Consider the following 21,043-nt stretch of genomic DNA (forward strand, 5'->3'; position numbering starts at 1 on the left):
CAAACCACATATCAACATGATCGTATCAACGAGTACTACCTAACCACCAACACAAACACCACAACCACCTACGGACGCACCGCTACGCGCTGCCCCTAGCGACTGCGCGTGGGCCCCACGCGCCACCCCACTAACCTTCGAAAACAGACAAACTTCCAACACCAAAAGTATAGCTCAGAGCAAGGAGAGCAACTTCCATACCTGAGGTCGAAACCAAAACGGCCGGGAAGTCGCCGGAAACTCGCCGGGAATGTCGAATTTCACCACAAACCCGACCGGTGCCGTTGTCTGGGTCGGCCGGAGTTGGCCGGAAAAGTCGGGTCGGGTTGCCGGGTCCGGGTCGGGTCGGCTGGGAAACTCTGACAGTGAAGGTGTCGAGAGAGAGAGAAAGAAAAAGGAGGAGGAAAGGTTTCCGGAAAAAATGAAAGGAAACTCTAAACTTTTGATATTTAACCCAAAATTTTCGTAAAGCCACGAACTTCCGCTGACCATAACTTCCACATACGAAGTCCGTTTTACGTGTGCCACGTGTCTACGAACTCGTATCGTCGTGCTCTACAGCTTCCGTGCAGGAAGTTTTCCGAGAAACCCAACAAATTAAAAAGTCAACTCTTGACCCTTCAAAATAAAGCATTTTCACGGAAATAAAAACTCGACTACTTCTAGTCCACTCACTAAACCACAAAACCATACAACTCTTACTTAAATAAATTCCAAAATAAAATTAGAAACTAACAATAAATTTCCGGGGTATTACAACTCACCTTGATGAGGGCTACAAGATGAGCCAAAGATTCCGACCTATGGTGGCCGGAGGTGGGATTTCTGGCAAAAAGCTTCCCGGCGTCTCCGGCGAGTTTTCTCCTCTTCCGGCGGGCTAACGACTCGGGGGCTAGGCCGGGGAGAGAGAGGAGGTGATGGGGGTCAAAACTGGGGTGGGCTGGCAGCTGGTGGCTGGCCGGACGGTGGCAGACCACGCTGGAAAAGTCCAGCAGAAAAGAGAGCTAGGAAACTCACGGGAGAAAAGAGAGAGAAGGAAGAGGAGAAGAGAGAAAATGAGGGGGGGTCTTGGGCTGCTCCTCAGCTGGCCCAGCAATAACCCAACTGAAAAAAATTTACACCAACTACATTTTTTTACCACATTTTTACCATCTCCAAAAATTACTCTTTTAAATCATAACTTTTTCATGCTGATTCCGATTTTAACACATAGCATGTCTACGAACTCGTAATAACGTCCTCTACGACTTTTATGAAGAAATTTTTCCCAAATTCCAAACACAAGAAAAAGTCAACTCTAGGGTCCTTAAGTGATAAACGGTTACTTAACACGGTAAAAGACCAAAATAATACCAAAGTAAATAACCGTAAAATAACTTAAGAACCGGGGTGTGACACCTTGTACGAAAGACTCCTTTCGCACTGGGCAGAACAAGAAGCCTATGACAAGGTCGCAACTATGGAATATGTAGACGAATTAGTGGATTATACCGATACCAAGGAAGAAGTCATTCAATTAGCTCCCGCTGCCTTGGACGATACACCACCTCAAGTCCGCGACCCCATTTCACAAGTTGAAGTAGGGACTACAAAAAAGCCCTTACTTATTTCCATTAGTGCTAAGCTGGCGAAAAACGAAAAGGAAGACCTTCTTGCCCTGTTACGAGAGTACAAGGATTGCTTCGCCGAAAAGTACGAGGATATGTCTGGCTTATCCCCAGATTTGGTCTGCCACCGGTTGCAACTCATCCAAACCGACGTCCGGTGCGGCAAGACGGCCGATTCATGTGAACTGAGACTCATATCGTAGTCAAAGAAGAGATCGACAACATGCACCGAGCACGTATCATTCGCGTGGTGAAGTATAACGAGTGGTTATCCAACGTTGTCCCCGTTCGCATGAAAAATGGCAAGATGCGCGTCTGTGTTGATTACCGTGACCTCAACAACGCAACGCCCAAGGATATATACCCCATGCCTATCGCTGACCTCCTCATTGACGCAGCCGTGGGGCATGAAGTGTTGTCCTTCATGGACGGAACGGCCGGATACCACTAGATCCCCGTTGCTGAAGAAGATCGACACGAGACGGCTTTCCGCTGTCCCGATTTTGCCGGCGCGTTCGAGTATGTTGTCATGCCTTTTGGACTTAAAAATGCGGGGGCAAGATACCAGCGCGCCATGAACCTCATCTTTCATGACATCTTGGGGAAGCTGATTGAAGTCTATATCGATGACGTGGTAGTTAAAACCAAGACGCGCGCAACCCATGTTAAAGACCTACAACAGGTGTTTACACTGATGCGCCTGCACAATCTGAAAATGAACCCCACAAAATGTGTATTCTTCGTGGAGACCAGCGACTTCCTAGGTTTTCTCGTCCATCTAAGGGGCATCGAAATCCCAAAGGACAAGGCGCAGGCGGTAATCACCGCCTCACCCCCCACCACCAAGAAGGAGCTTCAACAGTTGCTTGGGCGAATCAACTTTCTCCGCCGTTTCATATCCAACGCGGCAGAGAAGGTCCAACCTTTTTCACCCCTCCTCAAGCTCCAAGGGGCAACCGAGTTCGTCTAGGAACCACAACATCAACAGGCCTTCGATCGAATCAAGGACTACCTTACGAACCCACCAGTCCTGATTCCCCCTCGCGAAGGTACCCCGCTTAAACTCTATATCGCCATTGCCGACTTGTCCATCGGCGGACTCTTGGCACAAGAAGATGAAAACGGGGTGGAACGCGCTGTTTATTACCTCAGCAGGGTGTTAACTGACTGCGAGGCACGATACTCACCTATGGAGAAGTTGTGTCTTGCTTTATATTTTGCAGGCTGCAAACTGCGCCATTACATGCTTGCCTTTACCACGGTTCTAATCGCTCAATCTGACCTGGTCAAATACATGCTCTCTCGCCCTATCTTACGGGGACGCATCGGCAAGTGGATATTAGCCATGTCTGAATTTTCGTTGCAATATGTTCCGTAAAAGGCAGTAAAATGACAGGCAATAGCAGACTTTCTCGCTCATCACCACCCAACCTTCAGAGCTCACGGCGTTTCGCGAGTTGGAATTCGCTGTTGTAGCACTCACTCCGTGGACCCTTTACTTTGATGGATCACGGACTGATACCGCAGCTGGAGCCGGGATAGCCATAGAAAATCCAGTCGGAGATCGCTTCTCCTACTCGTTCCAGCTCGATTTCAAATGCACCAACAACCAGACCGAATACGAGGCACTCATCATCAGACTGGAAATTTTGTTGGACTTAGGAGTCTGCGAAGTTCAAGTCTTTGGCGATTCCCTGCTGGTCGTCAACCAGCTAGTAGAGAAATTCAAGTGCTTAAGCTCGTCCCTTGAACCATACCTGCGCAAGGCATTCGAAGTGTTGGATCAATTCGACAACGTCTACATCGAACACATACCACGCGAGTTCAACTTCGCCGCCAACGAGCTCGCCCAAGTGGCGTCCGGCCTCAGCCTGCGTGATGGAGTGCGCCAACGTTTGCTCAAAGTCGAGCGCCGTACCCTTCCCTCTTTCATCGCTAGGAGGCAATTTCAGGCCGACACCCCCGAGGTCGCGGCCTTAGACCCTATTGATGAGGATTGGCGGCTACCATTTATCGCCTACCTCCAGAATCCCAATGACGCCACTCACTCTAGGCAGATACATTTCCTCGCCTTAAACTTTGTTTTACGTAATGGCGAACTCCATCAGCTTGGGGAGGACGGAAACGACTTCCGCTGCGTGTATGGGAATGAAGCTAAGCGTCTCATGCGCGAAGTACATTGTGGGGTTTGCGTTTCGCACCAGGCAGGGCCAAAAATACATTGGTTAATTCACCGCCATAGGTACTACTGGCCGACCATTTTAAAAGACTGCATTGCCTTTGCAAAAGGTTGTCAAGACTGCCAGGCTCACGGACCAGTGCAACACATCCCCAACATTCCGTTGCAGCCTATCATTAAACCTTGGCCGGGTCGTGGATGGGCGATAGATTTCGTTGGCATTATTCATCCACATTCTTCTGAGCAGCATAAGTTCATTATCGTCGCCACCGACTTCTTTACCAAATGGGTCGAGGCCGAACCACTCAAGGTTGCCTCCGCCAACTCGGTCCGCAACTTCATTTTCCGCAATATCATTTCCCGCTTTGGTATTTCGGAGTGCATCGTTACGGATAGGAGGGCAGCTTTCATGGCTGATTTAGTCGTTAAATACTTAAACGACTATGGCATCAAGCTCCTCCACTCTACGCCATATTATACACAGTCCAATGGCCAGGCCGAGGCCAGTAATAAGATCATACTTGGCATTCTCCGAAAGATGCTGGAGTTGAACCCGCGTGTCTGGCATGAGGAACTTTACCACACCTTGTGGGCTTACCGCACTTCAAAGCACAGCCCGACGGACACTACCCCGTATGCTCTTATGTATGGTCATGAAGCTGTCCTTCCCCTTGAGATCAATATAGCTTCGCTCCGCGTTCAGGAACAGCACCAACTACTTGGCGAAGATTACGTCCAAGCTATGTGGCAGGAGCTTGAAGATCTTAACGAACACCGCGTCACCGCTTTCAACAATCTCATCTTTAGAAACAGCACATCACGCGGTCGTACGATAAAGTCACGCGAGGACGGAGCTATGCTGAGGGCCAAAAAGTGTGGCGCGCGGTACTCCCACTTGGGGAAAAAACCGAAAGTCGGGGCAAGTGGTCCGCTCGATGGGAAGGACCCTTCATTATTCATCGTATACTCCCCAAAAGGGCATACCACCTGCGCGACCTGAATGATACAATTCATCGCAATCCTATTAATGGCCGTTTCCTCAAGCGGCACATTGCTGGAGTTTGGGAACGCGAGGATCCTCCGCCTCCCCCAGAACCCGTAACCACGGTCAATAGTGCTACGTGCCATCGCGTTCTTGCTTCGCCACCTAGCACTAAGGGGCAACCCGGGATAGAAGATTGGAGAAGACATTGTAACGTACCAACCTAAAAAGGCCAGTGCTAGATTGGGGCCTATTCTAGAGGCCCTAAAAAATAAGATAACTCTATTTACTTAGTTATCATTTTCTTCATTTTCTGTAAACGTGCAAAGTCTAAACACAAAGACTAATACAAGATTGGGGCCTATTCCAGAGGCCCTAAAAAAATAAATTCATTTATTTTGCCCCTTTTGGCGTTTCTAATACAGGTTTCATACGTGGCTTTGCGGCCAAAGCAACTACATTGACAGAAAAGATGAAATCTGACTATGTTTACATTCAAAAGCATATATCTAAAGATATTGGAAACCTCAACCCGCATATCTTGCAGGGTTGAAGAAAAGGCCGCCGCCGCGTTCTTCGGTTGAGGCTAGCGAACGTCCCGCCTCCTCAGGCCAGCACAAGCTTGGACACCGGTCCGGACCTAAGACAAATTGTTGAGAAGCTAGAGGTCTACTGGACCTGGGTCCCTCATGCTACCAGTCACGCCTCGAAGGTGCTTCAAGGGCACTGGCCAGGGCCTAAAGCGCAAGCGGGTGCGGAACCTCGAAAACCTCACGTTTGGACAGAACAGCTGGTGCAAGGCAGAAGGTACCCAGACCATTTGTTTGTCCAAACAAAGCCTTGGCCTGAGAGTAGATTTTCAGACTCACTCCCGGCCTGAGAGTAGATTTTCAGACTCAAAAGGAATGAAGGGTGAAGTTGAGAAATGGGGGTTTTGCTTTAAGCAAGGACAATAGGATAAGTAGAAGGGAAGAAGAATCCATGGCAGTGGGTGCAAAAGACTTGGTTGATGCTTCAACTCAACCAAGTGGTTCTCTTTTATAGGCAAAAGAGGCCCATTTTTTCCTTTGAAAAATGTCTTGCATGCAGCGATTTGCTCCGAGATATGAGCTTTGGAGATAAGGTCGGACGTATTGTTCCATGATGACTGCCCGCGTTTCAAGCAAGCAGTTACATTGGAAACCTCCACCAAATCTCGGAAAAAGATTTTTTCCTGAAAGATTTTTACACAAAGAAGATTCGACAAGAGCGGGAAAGATTTGATTTCATGTAAATATTATAATATTATTATTTATAGAAGTTCATACAGAGGGGGCAAAACGCTAAACCGAGTCTAGACCCGCCTAGAGGCCCTATACAAATCTAAGAGAAGGACTTCTAAGGCCAACTCCTCAACATCCACCTGGGCTTGGGCTTCGTCCGCAGCAGCAATGGCCGAGTCCAAAGTTTCCTGGGTCTCTTCCGCGGCCTGCACGCGAGCTTCTACATCTTCAGCTTGCGCCAGGTTCTGGCGAGCTTGAGCAAGTTGAGTTTGCAACTCCGCTATTTGAGCCTCCAAGGCCTCCACTTGCCGAGTATAGAAAGTGCATGGGTTCTCTGAAGATGTCTCAGGAACATTAACATCTTCAAGCTCGGCCAAGAGGACTGACATCTGTTGGTCTAAGGCCTAGCGAACTCTCTCCTGAGTAGCCGACTGAGTACCAACATCTTGAACTCGGCGGGCCTGCAGCTCGACGGCATCAATAAGCTCCAGGGCATGATCCAAGGCAGGAGTGCTACTGGCTAAGTGGCGAGCCAGTGCTCCATGAGCCTCACGCGCGCGCTGCACCAAGTCGAAAACATTCATATGTGGGCCTTGGCGCATCAGCCTATGAAGGAAGCCCCGGGCAAAACGAACGAGCTCTGGATCGGCAGGCAGGGTGACCCAGGCCTGGAGACGAGCGGTCCGGGTGGCCAAAGAAGAAGCCGCCTCGACAGATGGTCTCGCCGAGGCCGGAGTGGTTGGCTCGATTTCTGCAGCTGGTTCAATCTCTGAAACAGGCAACGTGATGTTGGGTCCCGTTGGAACTGATTGTTCATCGGCTACACGAGCTACCAGGCCCAGCTGCGCTGGGAGAGGCACGATGATCTCTTCTGGCGAGGCCACCTGTGAAGCAGTAAGGTCGAGAGGCGGAGCCATTTGACTTGATTCTCCATCCCAAACTGGAGCAGACACCGAAAGGAGGTTAACATCATTCGGCACGTTGTTTGGCGAAGAAGGCCGTGCTTCAATTTCCTCGAGGGCAGTAATCTGTTCCTCTGCCACGACCATGATGGGTTCTGGAATAAGGACTTCCACCATGCCAGTATCTCCTTCGACGTTGTCAAGTTGGGGACAGACATGGCGGTTCCGGACCTGTTGGGCGAAGTTAGTAAGCCTTTGCTAACTTAAGGGAAACAATTCTAAGGAGAAAGACTGCTTACCAGGCCATACTCTTCCTGGAAGCGTCGGTCTTCTAGTTCTTCTTCTTCATCCTCGGCGGGGAGCTTCCGCGAGCTTTCGCCACCTAGTGACTGGGTGTTCGGCGGGACAACCTCTTTGTCTGAGCCCGCCGCGGGCCCCTCTTGAGTTGGTGCTTTCCCTTTATCTTCGGCAGCCTCGGACCTCCTCGAAGATCTTCGGCGAGGTGCGGCCTGTAAAAAGAAGTCAAGCGAATTAAGTAAAAGTACTTAGTTGAGTGCGGTGAGAGCGGTATGGGAATCACATAGTTAGCGGCCTACCTCTGGGGCGGGATCGCGTTCTCGAATGACGATCCCGGTCAAGCGGCGAGCAGCAGGAACTGTCGGGAGCATAGGCCTGGACCTTGTAGCAACCCTCTGAGGACCCTCTACATGGTCGCGCTGGGTATCAAGGATGGCGTGGTCCGACTCGCTCAGAGTGTCGTACAGAGGGGAAAAGATGGCAGCAAAGATAGCGTCATCCGGGTACCTTCAATGGTTGTCTGAAAGAGATCGCCACCAAGAGAGATAGGCGGGGTCAACACCCAGTGAAGGCTCAATCTCAAGCAAGTCGGGGGTGAGAGGGAAAATGTTCTACAGCGGTGTGACCCGGTCTGTCTCGCCAATCTTGCGCCAGGATGTATACTTGTTCACTGAATGGAAGAGTGGATAGGGGACACCATGGAAGAGGCCAAGCTGCCTGGCGAAGTGATTTGGGGCGTACAGCTCGAAGCCTTGTTCATCCTCAGCGAGCTGAAGGTCACAGCACGAGGTTGCCTTCATGAAGGTTGTCTTAGCATCCGAGTCCGAGTCGGAACAGGGGAAGAAGCCCGCTGACAAGACTTCAGGATGGCGCCGGCGGACCATCATATCTATGGTGGGAGGCGGCTCGAGTTTGTTGTATAGGATGGAAAGGCTGGTGAAGAAGGACAGAGGAGTCCGGTTCGCGGAGTTCCTGCACACAGCAAACCCAAGCAGCTTGTCCTCGGATAAGAAGTCAAGCGGGGTGCGTCAGAAGAGCGGGAAATACAACTGCATCGACAAATCCAAAACCCACAAGGGGCCGGCAGAAAGATGGAAGGGCCTTAGGGAGAGTGTATGGAGGGTCTGGTAGAGCGCGCCCAACACGGGCTGCCCTAGCCCTACTTCAATCCCGTTGTAGAGTGCTTCGGCTAGTTTCGTCCATTTCCCTGTAGGCTTATAAGCGTTGCCACAGAATACGAACTTATCAAGCCAATACTCGAGGAAGGCGATACCTCCTTCGTGCTTTTCTACATGGCGGATGTAGTAAGCCCGCCACACTACGTATGAGCCTTTCAGGGCGCGGTGAGCCCCCAACTTGCAGGAACACGTGAACTCGGTCAATGCAAAGTCACCCGGCACGTATGGCTTGGCGTGGATAGGCAGCCCTGTGATAGCAAGGATGTCCAGCAGAGAGACACTCATTTGCCCGAAGGGGAAATCGAAGGTATTGGTGGCGCTGTTCCATAAGCAGGTTGCAGCAGCGATAGGTGCTTTGTCGGCGTGAGGGGGCAGCGAGAAACTCAAGGCAATGGCTTCGCTGATGCCGGCTGCTTCCTAGATTGTTTGATCGGACTGAAGGCTAGCCGCGTACCATGCCCAGTCCTCCGCGGTGGCGTTGGGCCATTCTCCGACCCGGATGTTTGTATGAGAGCGGGCTTGCTGAAACCAGGAGACGAAATTTCCCGGTTCACGGCGTTGGGCAAGGATTGGCTGGCGCACGGAGTCAGCATAATGGTTTAGGTCGGCGGCTGACAAAGGTTGTGAGGGCGTCGGACCAAGCAGGGCTGCCCCTGTTTCAAGGAAATAAATAGGTGTTCCTTGAGGAGGGTTGTTGGCGAAACGACGGGCAAGGTTGGTCGACCAGGAGCTCGCTGCCGTAAGGTTAAGGTTCGGGTCTCTAACAGCCGGTTTGGGAACCATTTTTCTAGGTTGAGTGAAGTACGGCGGTGAGGTTTTGTTGGTTGCAGAAGGAAGGAGAAGGATTTGGTTGGAAAGCAATGGTGCGATGTGGGGACCCACATCGAGACTTATAAAGGGGACGGACCGTAACGTCTTTTCAATCAGTAGCAGTAATTAGGAGACGCAATGACGACCGAAATGTCAGCGCGTTTCGAAATTTCAAACAGTCGTAATGATGAAGGGAGGCGACGATGCCGAAACGTCAGCACCTTTTGAATTTCGAATTCCCGTAACATACTCATTAAGGCCTTTTCGCTTATCTGTTGCGAAATGGATTAAGCTCAAGGCCTAGGGGGCAATGTTTGAACCCAGCGGGGATTTTGGTCTAAGACTTGCAATATAGTTTTGATAACATTTGGGTCAGTACCTGTGGCCTTTTTTAAATGTAAAGCCCATGTAGGGTGGCGAGCTCTGGCAGCGCACGAGGTAGAATTTGGCAAGGACTCGGATACCCCGCGAGGTTCGTTACCTCGCGAGATCCTCGTTTCAGTTCGTGTAGGAGTCTACAGTGCTTGGCGAGGCAGGGCGGTAGTAGAAGCCTAAGCGAAGTCTGTTATGACACGTGTCACGTGGGTAGCACAATTTGCGGGCGAGTTGTGTCCTTGTGGAATTCTAATTGTTGAGTCCGAATGGGTTTGTGATTATAAGTCTATCAGGTAGCAGCAGGGTGCTATATAAGGGAACTCGACAACAATTCAAGACACACAATCAAATCATACAAAACTACAAACAAATCTTCGAGCATCCTTGAAACCCTAAAGTTCTAAGTGTACCTCGCCTTAGTTCTCAGAGCGCGTTTGGACTCGCCCTTTCTTCTTGATTATTGCTTTGCTCGCTCTAACAGTGAGTATCGATTCATAGGTGAACAAGAGGTTTGCTCGTAATCCCTCGTCCGCGAGGTGGCACCGGAAACCCTTTTCGCTTGATTAGAAGTCTAGCACGGCGCACTCATCCCGCGCCCACGCGGTGGCACGCCCCGCAACCTTGTTTTTTACTTTTGACATCACCGGAGTTACAACTCTACCTCTGCTGAGACGTGTGGCCAAAACAGGTGGTTATTGTCAAGGCTTGGGAACTCAAACTACTTTCTTTGTGGAACTTATATGGCTATTATTTTAGGTGTTGAGTTTGCTTTTCACTTTGGCTGGTATCACATATGGTTGGAGAGTGATTCTACAGCGATACTTCAATGTATTTCTTCTTCCTCTTTTGTTCCTCCTTGGCCATTGCGAATTGCCTGACACAATTGTTTGACTCAGATTTGCCATATCTCTTTCACATGCTCACACATCCTTCGTGAAGGGAATTCTGTTGCTGATAGATTTGCTAATCTGGGGTTGGCTTCCTCATCCTTGCGCTAGCATGCTACTCCTCCACCTTTGGTTTGTCTTTACTTGCGTATGGATGCTTTGGGTTTTCCTTATTATAGGCATTCTTAATATGTTGGTTATGAATGTTGGATGGCATCTTGAGAGCAGATTCCTTTATCTTTACCAAGCTGAGAAGCATAGTCTTTTCAGTTTGGTTTTTCCTTTTTAGTTCTCTTTGTTTTGAGAGGCTTTCTACGCATGATTTTTGTTGGGGAAGGTTTTGGTTTGGTCCCCCTTCGCTTTTGTACTTGTTTTTTATATTTTCTCTTTAATAAATATAAATGGAGGAACGGGCGGTGGGTTATCAGATGTGATGGCCCCCTTTCTTTCGGGATTGTGGGAGGGCGCTTGTCGCCCCAAATCGACCATTGCAAAGGAGCTAATATCGCCTAATCCTCTATTTATTTATTTTTTAAAAATGTAGAAGGTGGAGAACATCGTTCCTCCTGAAGTACGTGAATCACTTAATATTTCTGGTTTCATTGCCCGTGAATTAATTACTCAAAATCATAAGGAATTGATGAATGCGGCAGAAACCTCCATGAAAGGTACAGCAACGTTGCAGCGTTAGCTACTTGTACAGTTGTAGGTGCACTCATTGTTACAATGATGTTCGCTGCAGCGTTCATAGTTCCCGGGGGAAATGATAGTACAGGCTTACCGATTTTCATAGACAAAAAGTTATTCATGTTCTAGGATATTCTGTATCTTTCTAGATATTCTTTATGTGTGCCTTGGTCTTATGCCACTAGGATATGTAATTTGACTAGATCTATGTACCTATATCCTTACCATATTGGTATTGTGTAATTCCCTATATAAATGGCTCATATCAATGAATAAGATGATGATTCTCTTGCTATCTCTCTTTCTCTACACTTTATACTTCATTAATTCAAAGTTTTTATAGTTTCAGATGCGGTATCACTCTTCGATCTCTTCCATAACTTCAGTAATTACCTTTTTGGGACTCCTCACTTCCGGATATGCAGAAGATGATTTCCTCAAATTATTGCCTACAAAGATGATGATAGGTCTTTTTACCCTCTTTTTCTCCATTGCTGCCATGATGATCACATTTTCTTCTGCCCTTGTCATAATGCTTGATGCTCGAAACTCATGGATTGTTCTTCCAAGCATTCTGCTTGCTAGTGTACCAGTAACCTCATTTGTAGTGATGCAGTTCTCCCTCCTTTTTGACACTTTCATGTCAACTTATGGACCAGGAATATTTAATAAGGACATCAAGCCTTGGTATTAGATTATGTTGAAATACACGATGTTCATCTTTGCTGGTTTTGGTACTAGCTAGCCGGCCAGTGTCTTGTGAGTGGGGAGGTGATGATATATGTATTTGGAAATTGTATGTCTTGTAAAGACGTAATGTGTGTGCCGTGGATCACACAATAATGCCAATTGCGTTTTTTCTAAAATGATTCTTAGCATCCACACTTCAACTGTGTTCAGGAATTGTCTGTAAATCCTAAAAACGTACAATAAGACTACCTCGCAATAAAATAATTTAGCCACGAACAATAGATATATAAAATAAGTATAGTACAAACAATACGTATTCTTCAGTCTCAAAAGAGATATTTGGTTTGACTAGAGGTAACCTCAAGTGTGACGAATTGTATGTAGTAAGGTATAATTAGAGACTGCATACTTCTTGTAGTTGTAGGCAAGCGTTTTGATTTTTGATGAATAAGTATTAAGTAACACTTTCCAAAAACCATTTTGTCGCATTTGGTCGGGGAGCTGTTGCGATCTATCGATTCTATCCCACTCAACTTTGGTCCATATTCAAAACAGTACAATGATAGCACATATGTTGTGTAGCTACTTCATGTAAAGAAAATGCTAATTAAAGAACGAGTCGGGGCTAATAGAAAAAATAAAAAATAAAAAAAAATAACGAGTCAGGGGAAGTTTTCTCATTGATTACCAATGCAAAGAGTATCCAACTATATATTTAGGCTAAGTTGATGAGTTAAAACACATTTTGGCAGCTCTATTCCAATGGACATAAAAATTATTGTGAAATCATTTAGAACAAATTATGAAAGAAAGGATATCAGGCCCGAAACATTCATAATAAAACCTAACAAATCTGACATATATCCTGCACCAGAGCTTCAGCAAAACACATCGGTCAGTTAACACCAGCAGTAAATGAGGGGGATCGAAGTCTTCCTCTTACTGTTGCCATTGCTGATCACGATCTAATATCTTCTCGAGTTCGCTTGGCGGGCAAGGAATCGTTAGGGCACCCTCACGATCAAAACCATACTCCTCCGCTGCTTGCTCCAGCAGCTCCAAGAATCTGGGATGCGTCAAATAATCCAACGCCACCACAAATCTCTTGACTTCGCTGCCGTAAACAGCAACCACAGCAAAGTGGCCTTCCTTGACATCTCCTGGCACATATGTTGAATCATCACTACAATCAGAGTTCAACTTTAAACCCAACATTAGACTCTTCTGTATCTTTTCTACGACAAACTTGAGCTTGATAATGCTGTTGTTCTTCTTGGTACTAGTTCTAGACTTGGCCATATTGGTTCTGCTTAATTGCTTGTTGTATGGTTTGTCTTGGTTCGCATTGTATATATAATGTTAGGTAGAGTAGTACTAGTGGTGCAGGATAAAACTGGGTACTACTCGACATGAGTTCCTATATATTTACACAGAGAAAGAAAAGCCTAGAGTTAAACTTGGGAGACCAACCCATGTGAGAGTGAGCGACTTGTAGCTTCCAACTTTACCATGAGACGTCCCTTTACACTTTGTCATATCAACCTCCATGCGCACCAAATCATTGACGACGTAAGTAGCTAGCTAGTACTGATCGAGTACTCCTTTGCCAGATACATCCCGCTCTTTTTTAACATATGCAACCTATGCTTTATATGTAGGAACATGTCCTTCAAATGGATTGTTCTACAATACTGGAGATTGTATAGTACACTACAGCATGAGCTTTGTTCCGAACTTGCATCTAACTCAACACACAGTAGAAAAATACTGCGCAAGAATATATATATGCATCAATTTATTGCTTAATTCCAACCCTAAAGATCTGATACATAGAGGTGCACATGGTGGGAGTTGTATATGTTCACTGCATCATGCTGCATCAGGCTCTAGCTATCACACAAATTTTTCGAAGCGTGAAATGAATGTATGGGATTGAAAACTTCACGTGTGTACACTGTGTTGAGTCTGCAAGTTTTTCAAGTATCTGATCATTCTGATGCATACATTAAGCAATTTCATCATATTTGTCCCATTAACTAAAGCTAATTCTTGTTCTTTTTTGTATGATTTATTACAGGCACGAAGGTCGTCTTTCGATGTTAGAGCCTTATATGCAAACTCCTCACAAGCTGATGCAATGAACCCTAACTCCACCTAATATGATTCTATCCTTTGCCTTTTATGTGGAACTGTGGAAGAAACACTTGTCGTCTACTTTCTGATATATGAATTGAAGCTTAATTGGGATATTGGATGTCTTCATTTATCGCTAATTAACTTCGGCTTAGGGTTTCAAGTATGTTAATTACGTCTACTGTGTTGATTTGTGGTAACTAGATATATGATAGATATGTGGTAACTTCTTCTAAGTTGCAGTTTCATATATATAGCTACTGGTTCTAAAAAGGATCTCTAATTCTCTATACATGGGCTCCGGAGTTTAGGATTTATGAAGAACAAAGTCATATGCAAATTTGGTAGCGGTTCATGAACCACGCACTATGATCATTTTTCTTCTTTTTGGAGGTGCGCTGGTCAGCTGATGCCATTCTCTAGCACGTATCTGCAGGCGCCATTCTATGCAAGTGCCTAACTATGTCGACTCAGTACATTGTTTAAAATGTCGGCACTGATTTCTTCCCCCGATCTTATTCACTTGAAGTCTTACAAGCATATATTTCATACTAGCTTGTATAAATAGTTGTATACTATACGTGCATTAATAACTGACTCCAGTATTGTTCATGTTTAGTCTTTTCGAAATTAATCTTATTCTGTACTCTTGCATACCTACAATAACCAAGTTCATCATGCACCTAATTACTGATTTCATCAAATTTTAAATATGAAAAGTATAGTTCAGTGGACTTCATGCGTAACAGTATACACATACAGTGGATGCAGCTTTTTGTCTTTCATTTTTTGTCCTGGTCATTCTGTGTTCGTAGAACTTTCGAGACATGGCGATAAACTACAAGTGTACATATAATGTTATAAATTACTAGCTAGCTACTTCCTGCAAAATGCCCCACCTGAAAGATACAATTCCTTTCTATGAATGGTTGAGCTTGGACTTGCAAGGTACGTACTGCTAAAAAATTGAAAAACCGATCTTGATGAAAAGCTTAAATAGTAACAATGGAGAAACCCTAACCTGAAGAAGACGAAGGGTTAGAGAAAATGAAGAGGGCAACTGGTATTGATAAATCATCATGTACAAAATAGTTTCAGCTTAATGAAAATTTCAGAGATGTATTCACTTAACTGCAACAGTGTGCAACCTTGGTATCATCTTCTGGTAAATTCATCAATATAACAGGTACGTACGACGTCCACCAGAGCCTCTATTATGTGGTAACTTGTGTCTTTAAGGTCAACTTCAATATGTGTATGGTTTTGATCTCGTAATAATACTCACCGTGCGAATTAAGGTACTAGTTGAACAATTGTAACAAGTACCAACAGACAAATATTCCCTACGTACTGCAATATTACTTCAATTCCTTAACTCATGAGACTATCGAATTCATTGTACAGCAAGATAGTGTACATTGTTTGTTCTATTAATTTGTTTTCAGGAAAATGTATATCAAATTCTCCATAAGAAAATTTGCTTTTCCGAAACTATATTTTCTGATTTTGCGTGAAATTATGATTTTTTTACTTCTTTTTTGCAGCTTCATTTTTTAACTACGTACTATGCTTTTTGTGAAGGAATTTTGTGCATTATGATGTTAGACCCGAAAATAATGTTTTGGAACCAGTTATTGCTCATAATTGGCTTTTAGGTCCTGACATGCACAAGTCCTGATTCTACAAGGTATACACCGTATGCTACTCATGAAAGCAATTTTGGAAGGCAATTGACATTCAATAACTCTGGACATCAAAGAAGAAGATCGATGAGCAAAATATCATTCATTACTCAGTAGGTCTGCACCAAAGCTTTAAAATAACTCCAGTTAACACCCGAGCTGGATGAGGATGTCTCTTTCTCCATTAGACGAAGATGATCATGCTTATCACTTAATAACTTCTCGAGCTCGCTTGGCCGGCAAGGAATCTCTAGGGCACCCTCGTGATCGAAACCGTACTCCTCGGCCGCTTGCTCCAGTAGCTTCAAGAAACCTGGATGAGCCAGATAACTTAATGGCACCACGAATCGAGATCTCTTCAGCTTTTCCCCGTCCACGGCAATCACCGCAAAGTGACCTTCCTTAACGTCTTCAAGCACTGAGGTGGATTCATTTTCAAAACTTGAATTGAATTTCCGGCTCAACGATAGACTCGTCTGAAGTTTTTCAACTAGTACCTTGAGCTTCAGTATGCTGTTCTTCTTCTTCTTGCCACTCACTGGTACTTCTAGACTTGGCCATACTTTATAATCACAATTCAATTTCTCTCTATAATATTTGTCGGTCTTGAACTCTTGTTCTTTCTGCATGTTTGGACGTCTTTATATAGTGTTAGGTAGATCGGTAGATGATCGACTAGTGTTTTCAGGCTTGTCAGTGATGATAAGATGGAACAGAAAGTTTCTGTTTACATGAAGACAATCAGAAAGAGAGACGAGGACAACGAATGGCCAACCCTGAAGTTAAATTTGAGTGACCCGCCCATGTGATACAGCTTCAAACTTACCATGAGAAGTCGCCTTTAACAAGTCATATCATGTCAACCTCCATGTAAAACAAAATCACTAATAAACACACTGGTACAGTGTTACTGTACACCGCGAACTACTGATGCCATCTGGTATATATTCTGCCGGTGCCATTCTCTGCAGGTGCCCAGCTTTGTCGAAGACGTACATTAATTGTTTGAAACGTTGGCACCGATTTCAGCCTCAAAGTGTTATACGAGCATAGATTTCATGCTTGTCTAATTAAATAGGTCTGCAATATTAATAATAACTGTTTCTGTTGTTCATGTTGAGTCTTTTCAAAATATTATTCATGTCTTCGATCTTGCATATAATAAACAAGTTCATCATGCACATAGTTACTGATCCATCAAATTTTAATGATGAAAAGTATATACTTCTGTGGACAACATATGCATAAAGGTATATATTGTACGTGGATGCAGTTTTTTCTTTTATCTTCATGTCCCTGGCAAATCTGTGTTGATCCTAGAGTTTTCGAGAGATAGCTAAACTTAATAGTAGACGACTAGTACTTTCTACAATATGACCCACCTACGTGCAAAATTAATACAACCTCCTTTCTATGAATGGGGTTGAGCTTGAGCTTCTATATCATGTACGGCTATCATGTGGTAACTTTTTAAGTTCAATTTCAAGTTTTGTTTTGGTGTTCTTTTTTCGCATAAGGTTTGCCTGATTTGCCTCTATTTCATTTTCAACCCAGTTGGATGAGCCTTTACGTACCTATCAGTCTTTAGATTAGATTTATTTACTTGACCAAATAACATTTCACTACGCCAATTTTGCATTCAGACGATGGGTTTGCGTGTCGTCTATCGAGCTGTCAACTGATAAACATTCAATCACAGGCATAATCTGTCGTCTGAGGAAGGTTATACGACATACTGTATATTATCTGTATGAATCCAAGTTCGTAACACAAAAAATGAATCTATCGTTAAAAAACGTTACAACAGAAAACGTTACAACGACAGAGAACTGTCGTTGAAAAAAGAACTAATCAGTAAATAATTTCATCAGTTTGTCGTCTCAAATTTATTCTAACGTTAATTATATGTCGTCGGAATAGTTTTTTATCTATCATCTTAATTTATCCATCGTGTGTATTCTAGTACTACTATGTTTTTCCGTCGTTACAATAGTTTAAAACCTCAAAACTTAGACGACATACACTATTGTCTTCTTTTACTTTAAGATGACATATAAAAGTCGTTTAAAAGATGTAAGACATCAAAGTTCATGGGATATCTGTTGTCTGATTTTGATTTGGAGGTCACCAAAGCATTTGCACAAACTAATTTAGAAATCTAAATTCATTCTCATTGCCAAAACCAACAATATTTACAAAGAGTTATTTGTCCTAAGTAGACATATAAGCTATAACACCAATAAATTATTACTCTAAAATGACCTACAATACATATTTACAAGTTCAAAGTCACATATTTCCTTGACCAAAGCTATAACACCTACTAGAGTGCATAAAGTAATGGTGTACTCTGATACGTCCTTCTTCATAACCAAACTCAATATCCACCGTTTACTCAAGCGTCTCCTGCCAAAATACTGAAGATACAAAGCTTTAGTAAGTTTTTCTTACAAAAACACAGAAACCAAATATAAACTAACATCAGTAACAGCAAGTAATTAATAAATAGCCACGGACACCAAATACTCAGTTCAATGAAACCAATATTTTTTTGGGTGAATTCCAGACTATTATAGATATTGTCATTGGGCTAACTGATGTACAAATAAATCTCAAAATTTAGACTGTCAAACAACCCTTAACACCTACATGCTGTTAGCCTGTTACTTGTCATTGAGTTAAGATAAAACAAAGCCTTTTGTTGTTGGGAATCATTATCAATATGGTTGAAACAACAAAGTGGTAACTGGTATTATATTCAGCATGAGCTACTTGGTTTCTTCTTAATAGCTTAGATAACGAAACAACATTCAAATGACTGAAAAGAATGAGATGTATGATAATCTAAAGCTACTTGGTTCATTATCTCCTTGACTGTATGTCTCTTTTCTTAAACTGGAACGGCCATAAGATATATTCATATATTTTACATTGCAGAGTGAATATACAACACTAAAAAAAATAGAAACACTCTAGTAAGCATGCATAACTAATGAATGAAGTACCAGTACATATAATTGAGCCAACTTGCAATGAAATGATACATACCACTAACCTTATATTATTTTACCATCAAAATTATATTACTAAACTTACTTGTCGCAATTGTATGGTTATATTAAATGCTCAAGTAGATACCCATGTATATCTATCCACAATAGATTCTATTACTTGGAACTTCCTAGCCCTTTCCTTCCCTTACAGTAACAAAACCCCGGCCCTTCAACTTCCTCTCAGAAAAGAACATAAAAACTCGTTCAACAGCATCTGTAGCATGAGAGTTCATATATATTATCAAACTTATTTTGATATCAACTGTGGAAGACAAAATACTAATTTATGATGGACAGCAGTAGCACTAGTAACTAGCTAGTTTATCATATCATTTTAATGGCAGGGATCAGAAAATTATGAACAACAATAGCAACTAGAGGTGAAATTACCGTTTTAGTTTCAGGAAGACTTTGTCATGGATGGGATTTCTTCCTGCCTATCTCCAATTCTATTCAAACAAGGTGGTTTGGCTGCTCCATAGTAAAAGAAAGCCATCACTTATGGTCATCTCCACCGAGTATTGCTAGAAAAATGACAAAAAAATGGTGGTGTTGAAATCATGCTGCAAGGCAGAAACAGAATCAATAATGAAGCGGATGTGTTCCTAAAATAAAAATAACCTTTCTCAGATACAATATCTTCCCAGCCTTAGTGAAGAAGATGATCTCAGGGTAGACAGACACTTGGAGAGCAGACACCAAGTCGTGCTCAGTAACAGCATCACACATTGTAGATAAAGTATATATAATAGCAAGCATGATCAGTGCATAGAATGACACAAGATGCATGGTAGTAATAGTAGTATAACTCCTAGTCTTACTCTTGGTGAAGGTTCCCTGCATTAGTACACACAACACACAGAAGATGGAACAATGTAAAAGATGGAATACTAAGCATACAAAGAAAAGATGCAATACTAAGCATATTTTGTTTGACAAGAGACATCCCAATACATCTAGATCATCTAATTTGAGGTCAAACCAGACTTAAACATCTAGTCCTGGAAGAAAGATAACCTGTATGCCATCTCACCAGATCATTTAATCTACATAAAAGAACAAACTAATTGGCTTAACAACCAATATGCAAACGTACGTCCTATGTACTAGTTGGTCATAACCCTTCAAATTTCTCCTCTACTTTCCAGATTAAAAAGTACTACTGGTGTACGAAATTCAGAACGAAGAAACTTTGCCTTTGTCATTTCACCACTATAGGCCCCATGTATGGATTAACTAGTTGGACACATTCCAATTAACCTGGTGGCTCAACTTAGACTCTTCAGAAAGAACACAGAGAAAAACCCCTTTCTTGTCAACATCTCTTTGTAGCATTTTGGTAGCAGAAGCACGCTCTTAACTAAAGTAGAAGCACTACTCATGCCATTGACTAAGAAAAAAAAGAGAGTAAGAATCACTATGTATAATAGAAGAAAAGAGAACCATACCTTAAATTTGTGTTTCATATCCTACAAGGAATAACACAAACAACCACATCAGGATTAAGATGCCAGTATTGATCCAAATCAGAAACAACTACAATACTTTTCCAAATTGGAGCTAAAGAATCAGCAAGTATCAAAATCAACTTTGCAACATAGATAGATGGAGAAACGTTGACGGGTTGGTACCAAAAACATCGGGGACAAAAGGACTGCAATCTTAGCTAGATTCAGCTGAGCCAGTAATGTAAGTCTTCATACCCCCACTTCAAAACCGAAACGAAACCAAAAGAAAATCAAAAAACCCCCTTGAAATACAAAAACCCCCCAAAATTCTGAAAATCCCTAAAACTCCAAAACTAATAAAATCAATCTTGCTAACATAGGTTTTATTTCAAAATCCAAAACAGACGCTTACCTTGCAAATAGCACAGGATACACAGTACTGCATCTTAGCGTGTAGCTACGGTAGAGTGTACCCTACACATCACAAAAACACAAAATCACTCAACTACTCATTCACACATCCAAATCCAACATCCAAATCACAATTTCGGATACAAATGAATACGAAACTGAAAAAGCTTACACTCATAGACACAAGCCTCCTGCACATCTCTCACCGCATCTTGCTCCACGATGTTCCTCACCAAAACACTCAAATCAAAATCCAGTCCGAGTCAATTTCACATGCTTACAGCTAAATATGTTATATAGATGCATATCTATGAATCCCAAACCCTAACCCTTACCTTGGGGAAGCACTTGCCGCAGTTGGAGCAGCGGATGAGCGAAAGGAGAAGCGACGGAGACGGAGGAGAGAAATACAGAAGCAGAGATCTACCACAAGTCATCTGCTTCTCTAAGTTGAGCAATT

The 21,043-nt window shown here is 43.6% G+C and overlaps 3 protein-coding genes across 3 annotated transcripts; 1 reads left to right on the forward strand and 2 right to left on the reverse strand.

The window, feature by feature from the left end:
* The first annotated feature begins 2,136 nt into the window (after nt 1-2,136).
* On the forward strand, nt 2,137-4,786 carry LOC101299459. Its single transcript, XM_004295568.1, has 2 exons — nt 2,137-2,523; nt 3,014-4,786. Exons 1-2 carry the CDS (start codon nt 2,137-2,139, stop codon nt 4,784-4,786), a joined length of 2,160 nt encoding a protein of 719 aa, XP_004295616.1.
* Nucleotides 4,787-12,717: 7,931 nt separating this feature from the next.
* Nucleotides 12,718-13,164, reverse strand: LOC101313776. The gene has a single exon (XM_004293954.1). It carries the CDS (start codon nt 13,153-13,155, stop codon nt 12,796-12,798), a length of 360 nt encoding a protein of 119 aa, XP_004294002.1. The 5' UTR covers nt 13,156-13,164; the 3' UTR covers nt 12,718-12,795.
* A 4,743-nt stretch (nt 13,165-17,907) lies between these two features.
* Nucleotides 17,908-21,043, reverse strand: LOC101314064. The gene is made up of 5 exons (XM_004293955.1): nt 20,756-21,043; nt 20,585-20,646; nt 20,173-20,193; nt 19,115-19,561; nt 17,908-18,938 (listed from the first exon to the last, which is right to left on the reverse strand). The coding sequence occupies exons 2-4, from the start codon at nt 20,615-20,617 to the stop codon at nt 19,307-19,309; spliced, it is 309 nt and encodes a 102-aa protein (XP_004294003.1). The 5' UTR covers nt 20,618-20,646; nt 20,756-21,043; the 3' UTR covers nt 17,908-18,938; nt 19,115-19,306.

Source organism: Fragaria vesca, linkage group LG3, assembly GCF_000184155.1.
Source record: "Fragaria vesca subsp. vesca linkage group LG3, FraVesHawaii_1.0, whole genome shotgun sequence".
Classification (NCBI taxonomy): Eukaryota; Viridiplantae; Streptophyta; class Magnoliopsida; order Rosales; family Rosaceae; genus Fragaria; species Fragaria vesca.

Bases quoted from the DNA above. Each gene is read 5' to 3' on its own strand.
- LOC101299459 (XM_004295568.1), top strand. From the start codon at position 2,137: ATGCCTTTTGGACTTAAAAATGCGGGGGCAAGATACCAGCGCGCCATG. The intron at 2,524-3,013 runs GTCCAACCTTTT...AGGCAATAGCAG, and splicing joins TATCCAACGCGGCAGAGAAG to ACTTTCTCGCTCATCACCAC.
- LOC101313776 (XM_004293954.1), bottom strand. From the start codon at position 13,155: ATGGCCAAGTCTAGAACTAGTACCAAGAAGAACAACAGCATTATCAAG.
- LOC101314064 (XM_004293955.1), bottom strand. From the start codon at position 20,617: ATGCAGTACTGTGTATCCTGTGCTATTTGCAAG. The intron at 20,194-20,584 runs GTAAGCGTCTGT...TATTCCTTGTAG, and splicing joins TATCCTGTGCTATTTGCAAG to GATATGAAACACAAATTTAA. The intron at 19,562-20,172 runs GTATGGTTCTCT...GTACTAATGCAG, and splicing joins ATATGAAACACAAATTTAAG to GGAACCTTCACCAAGAGTAA.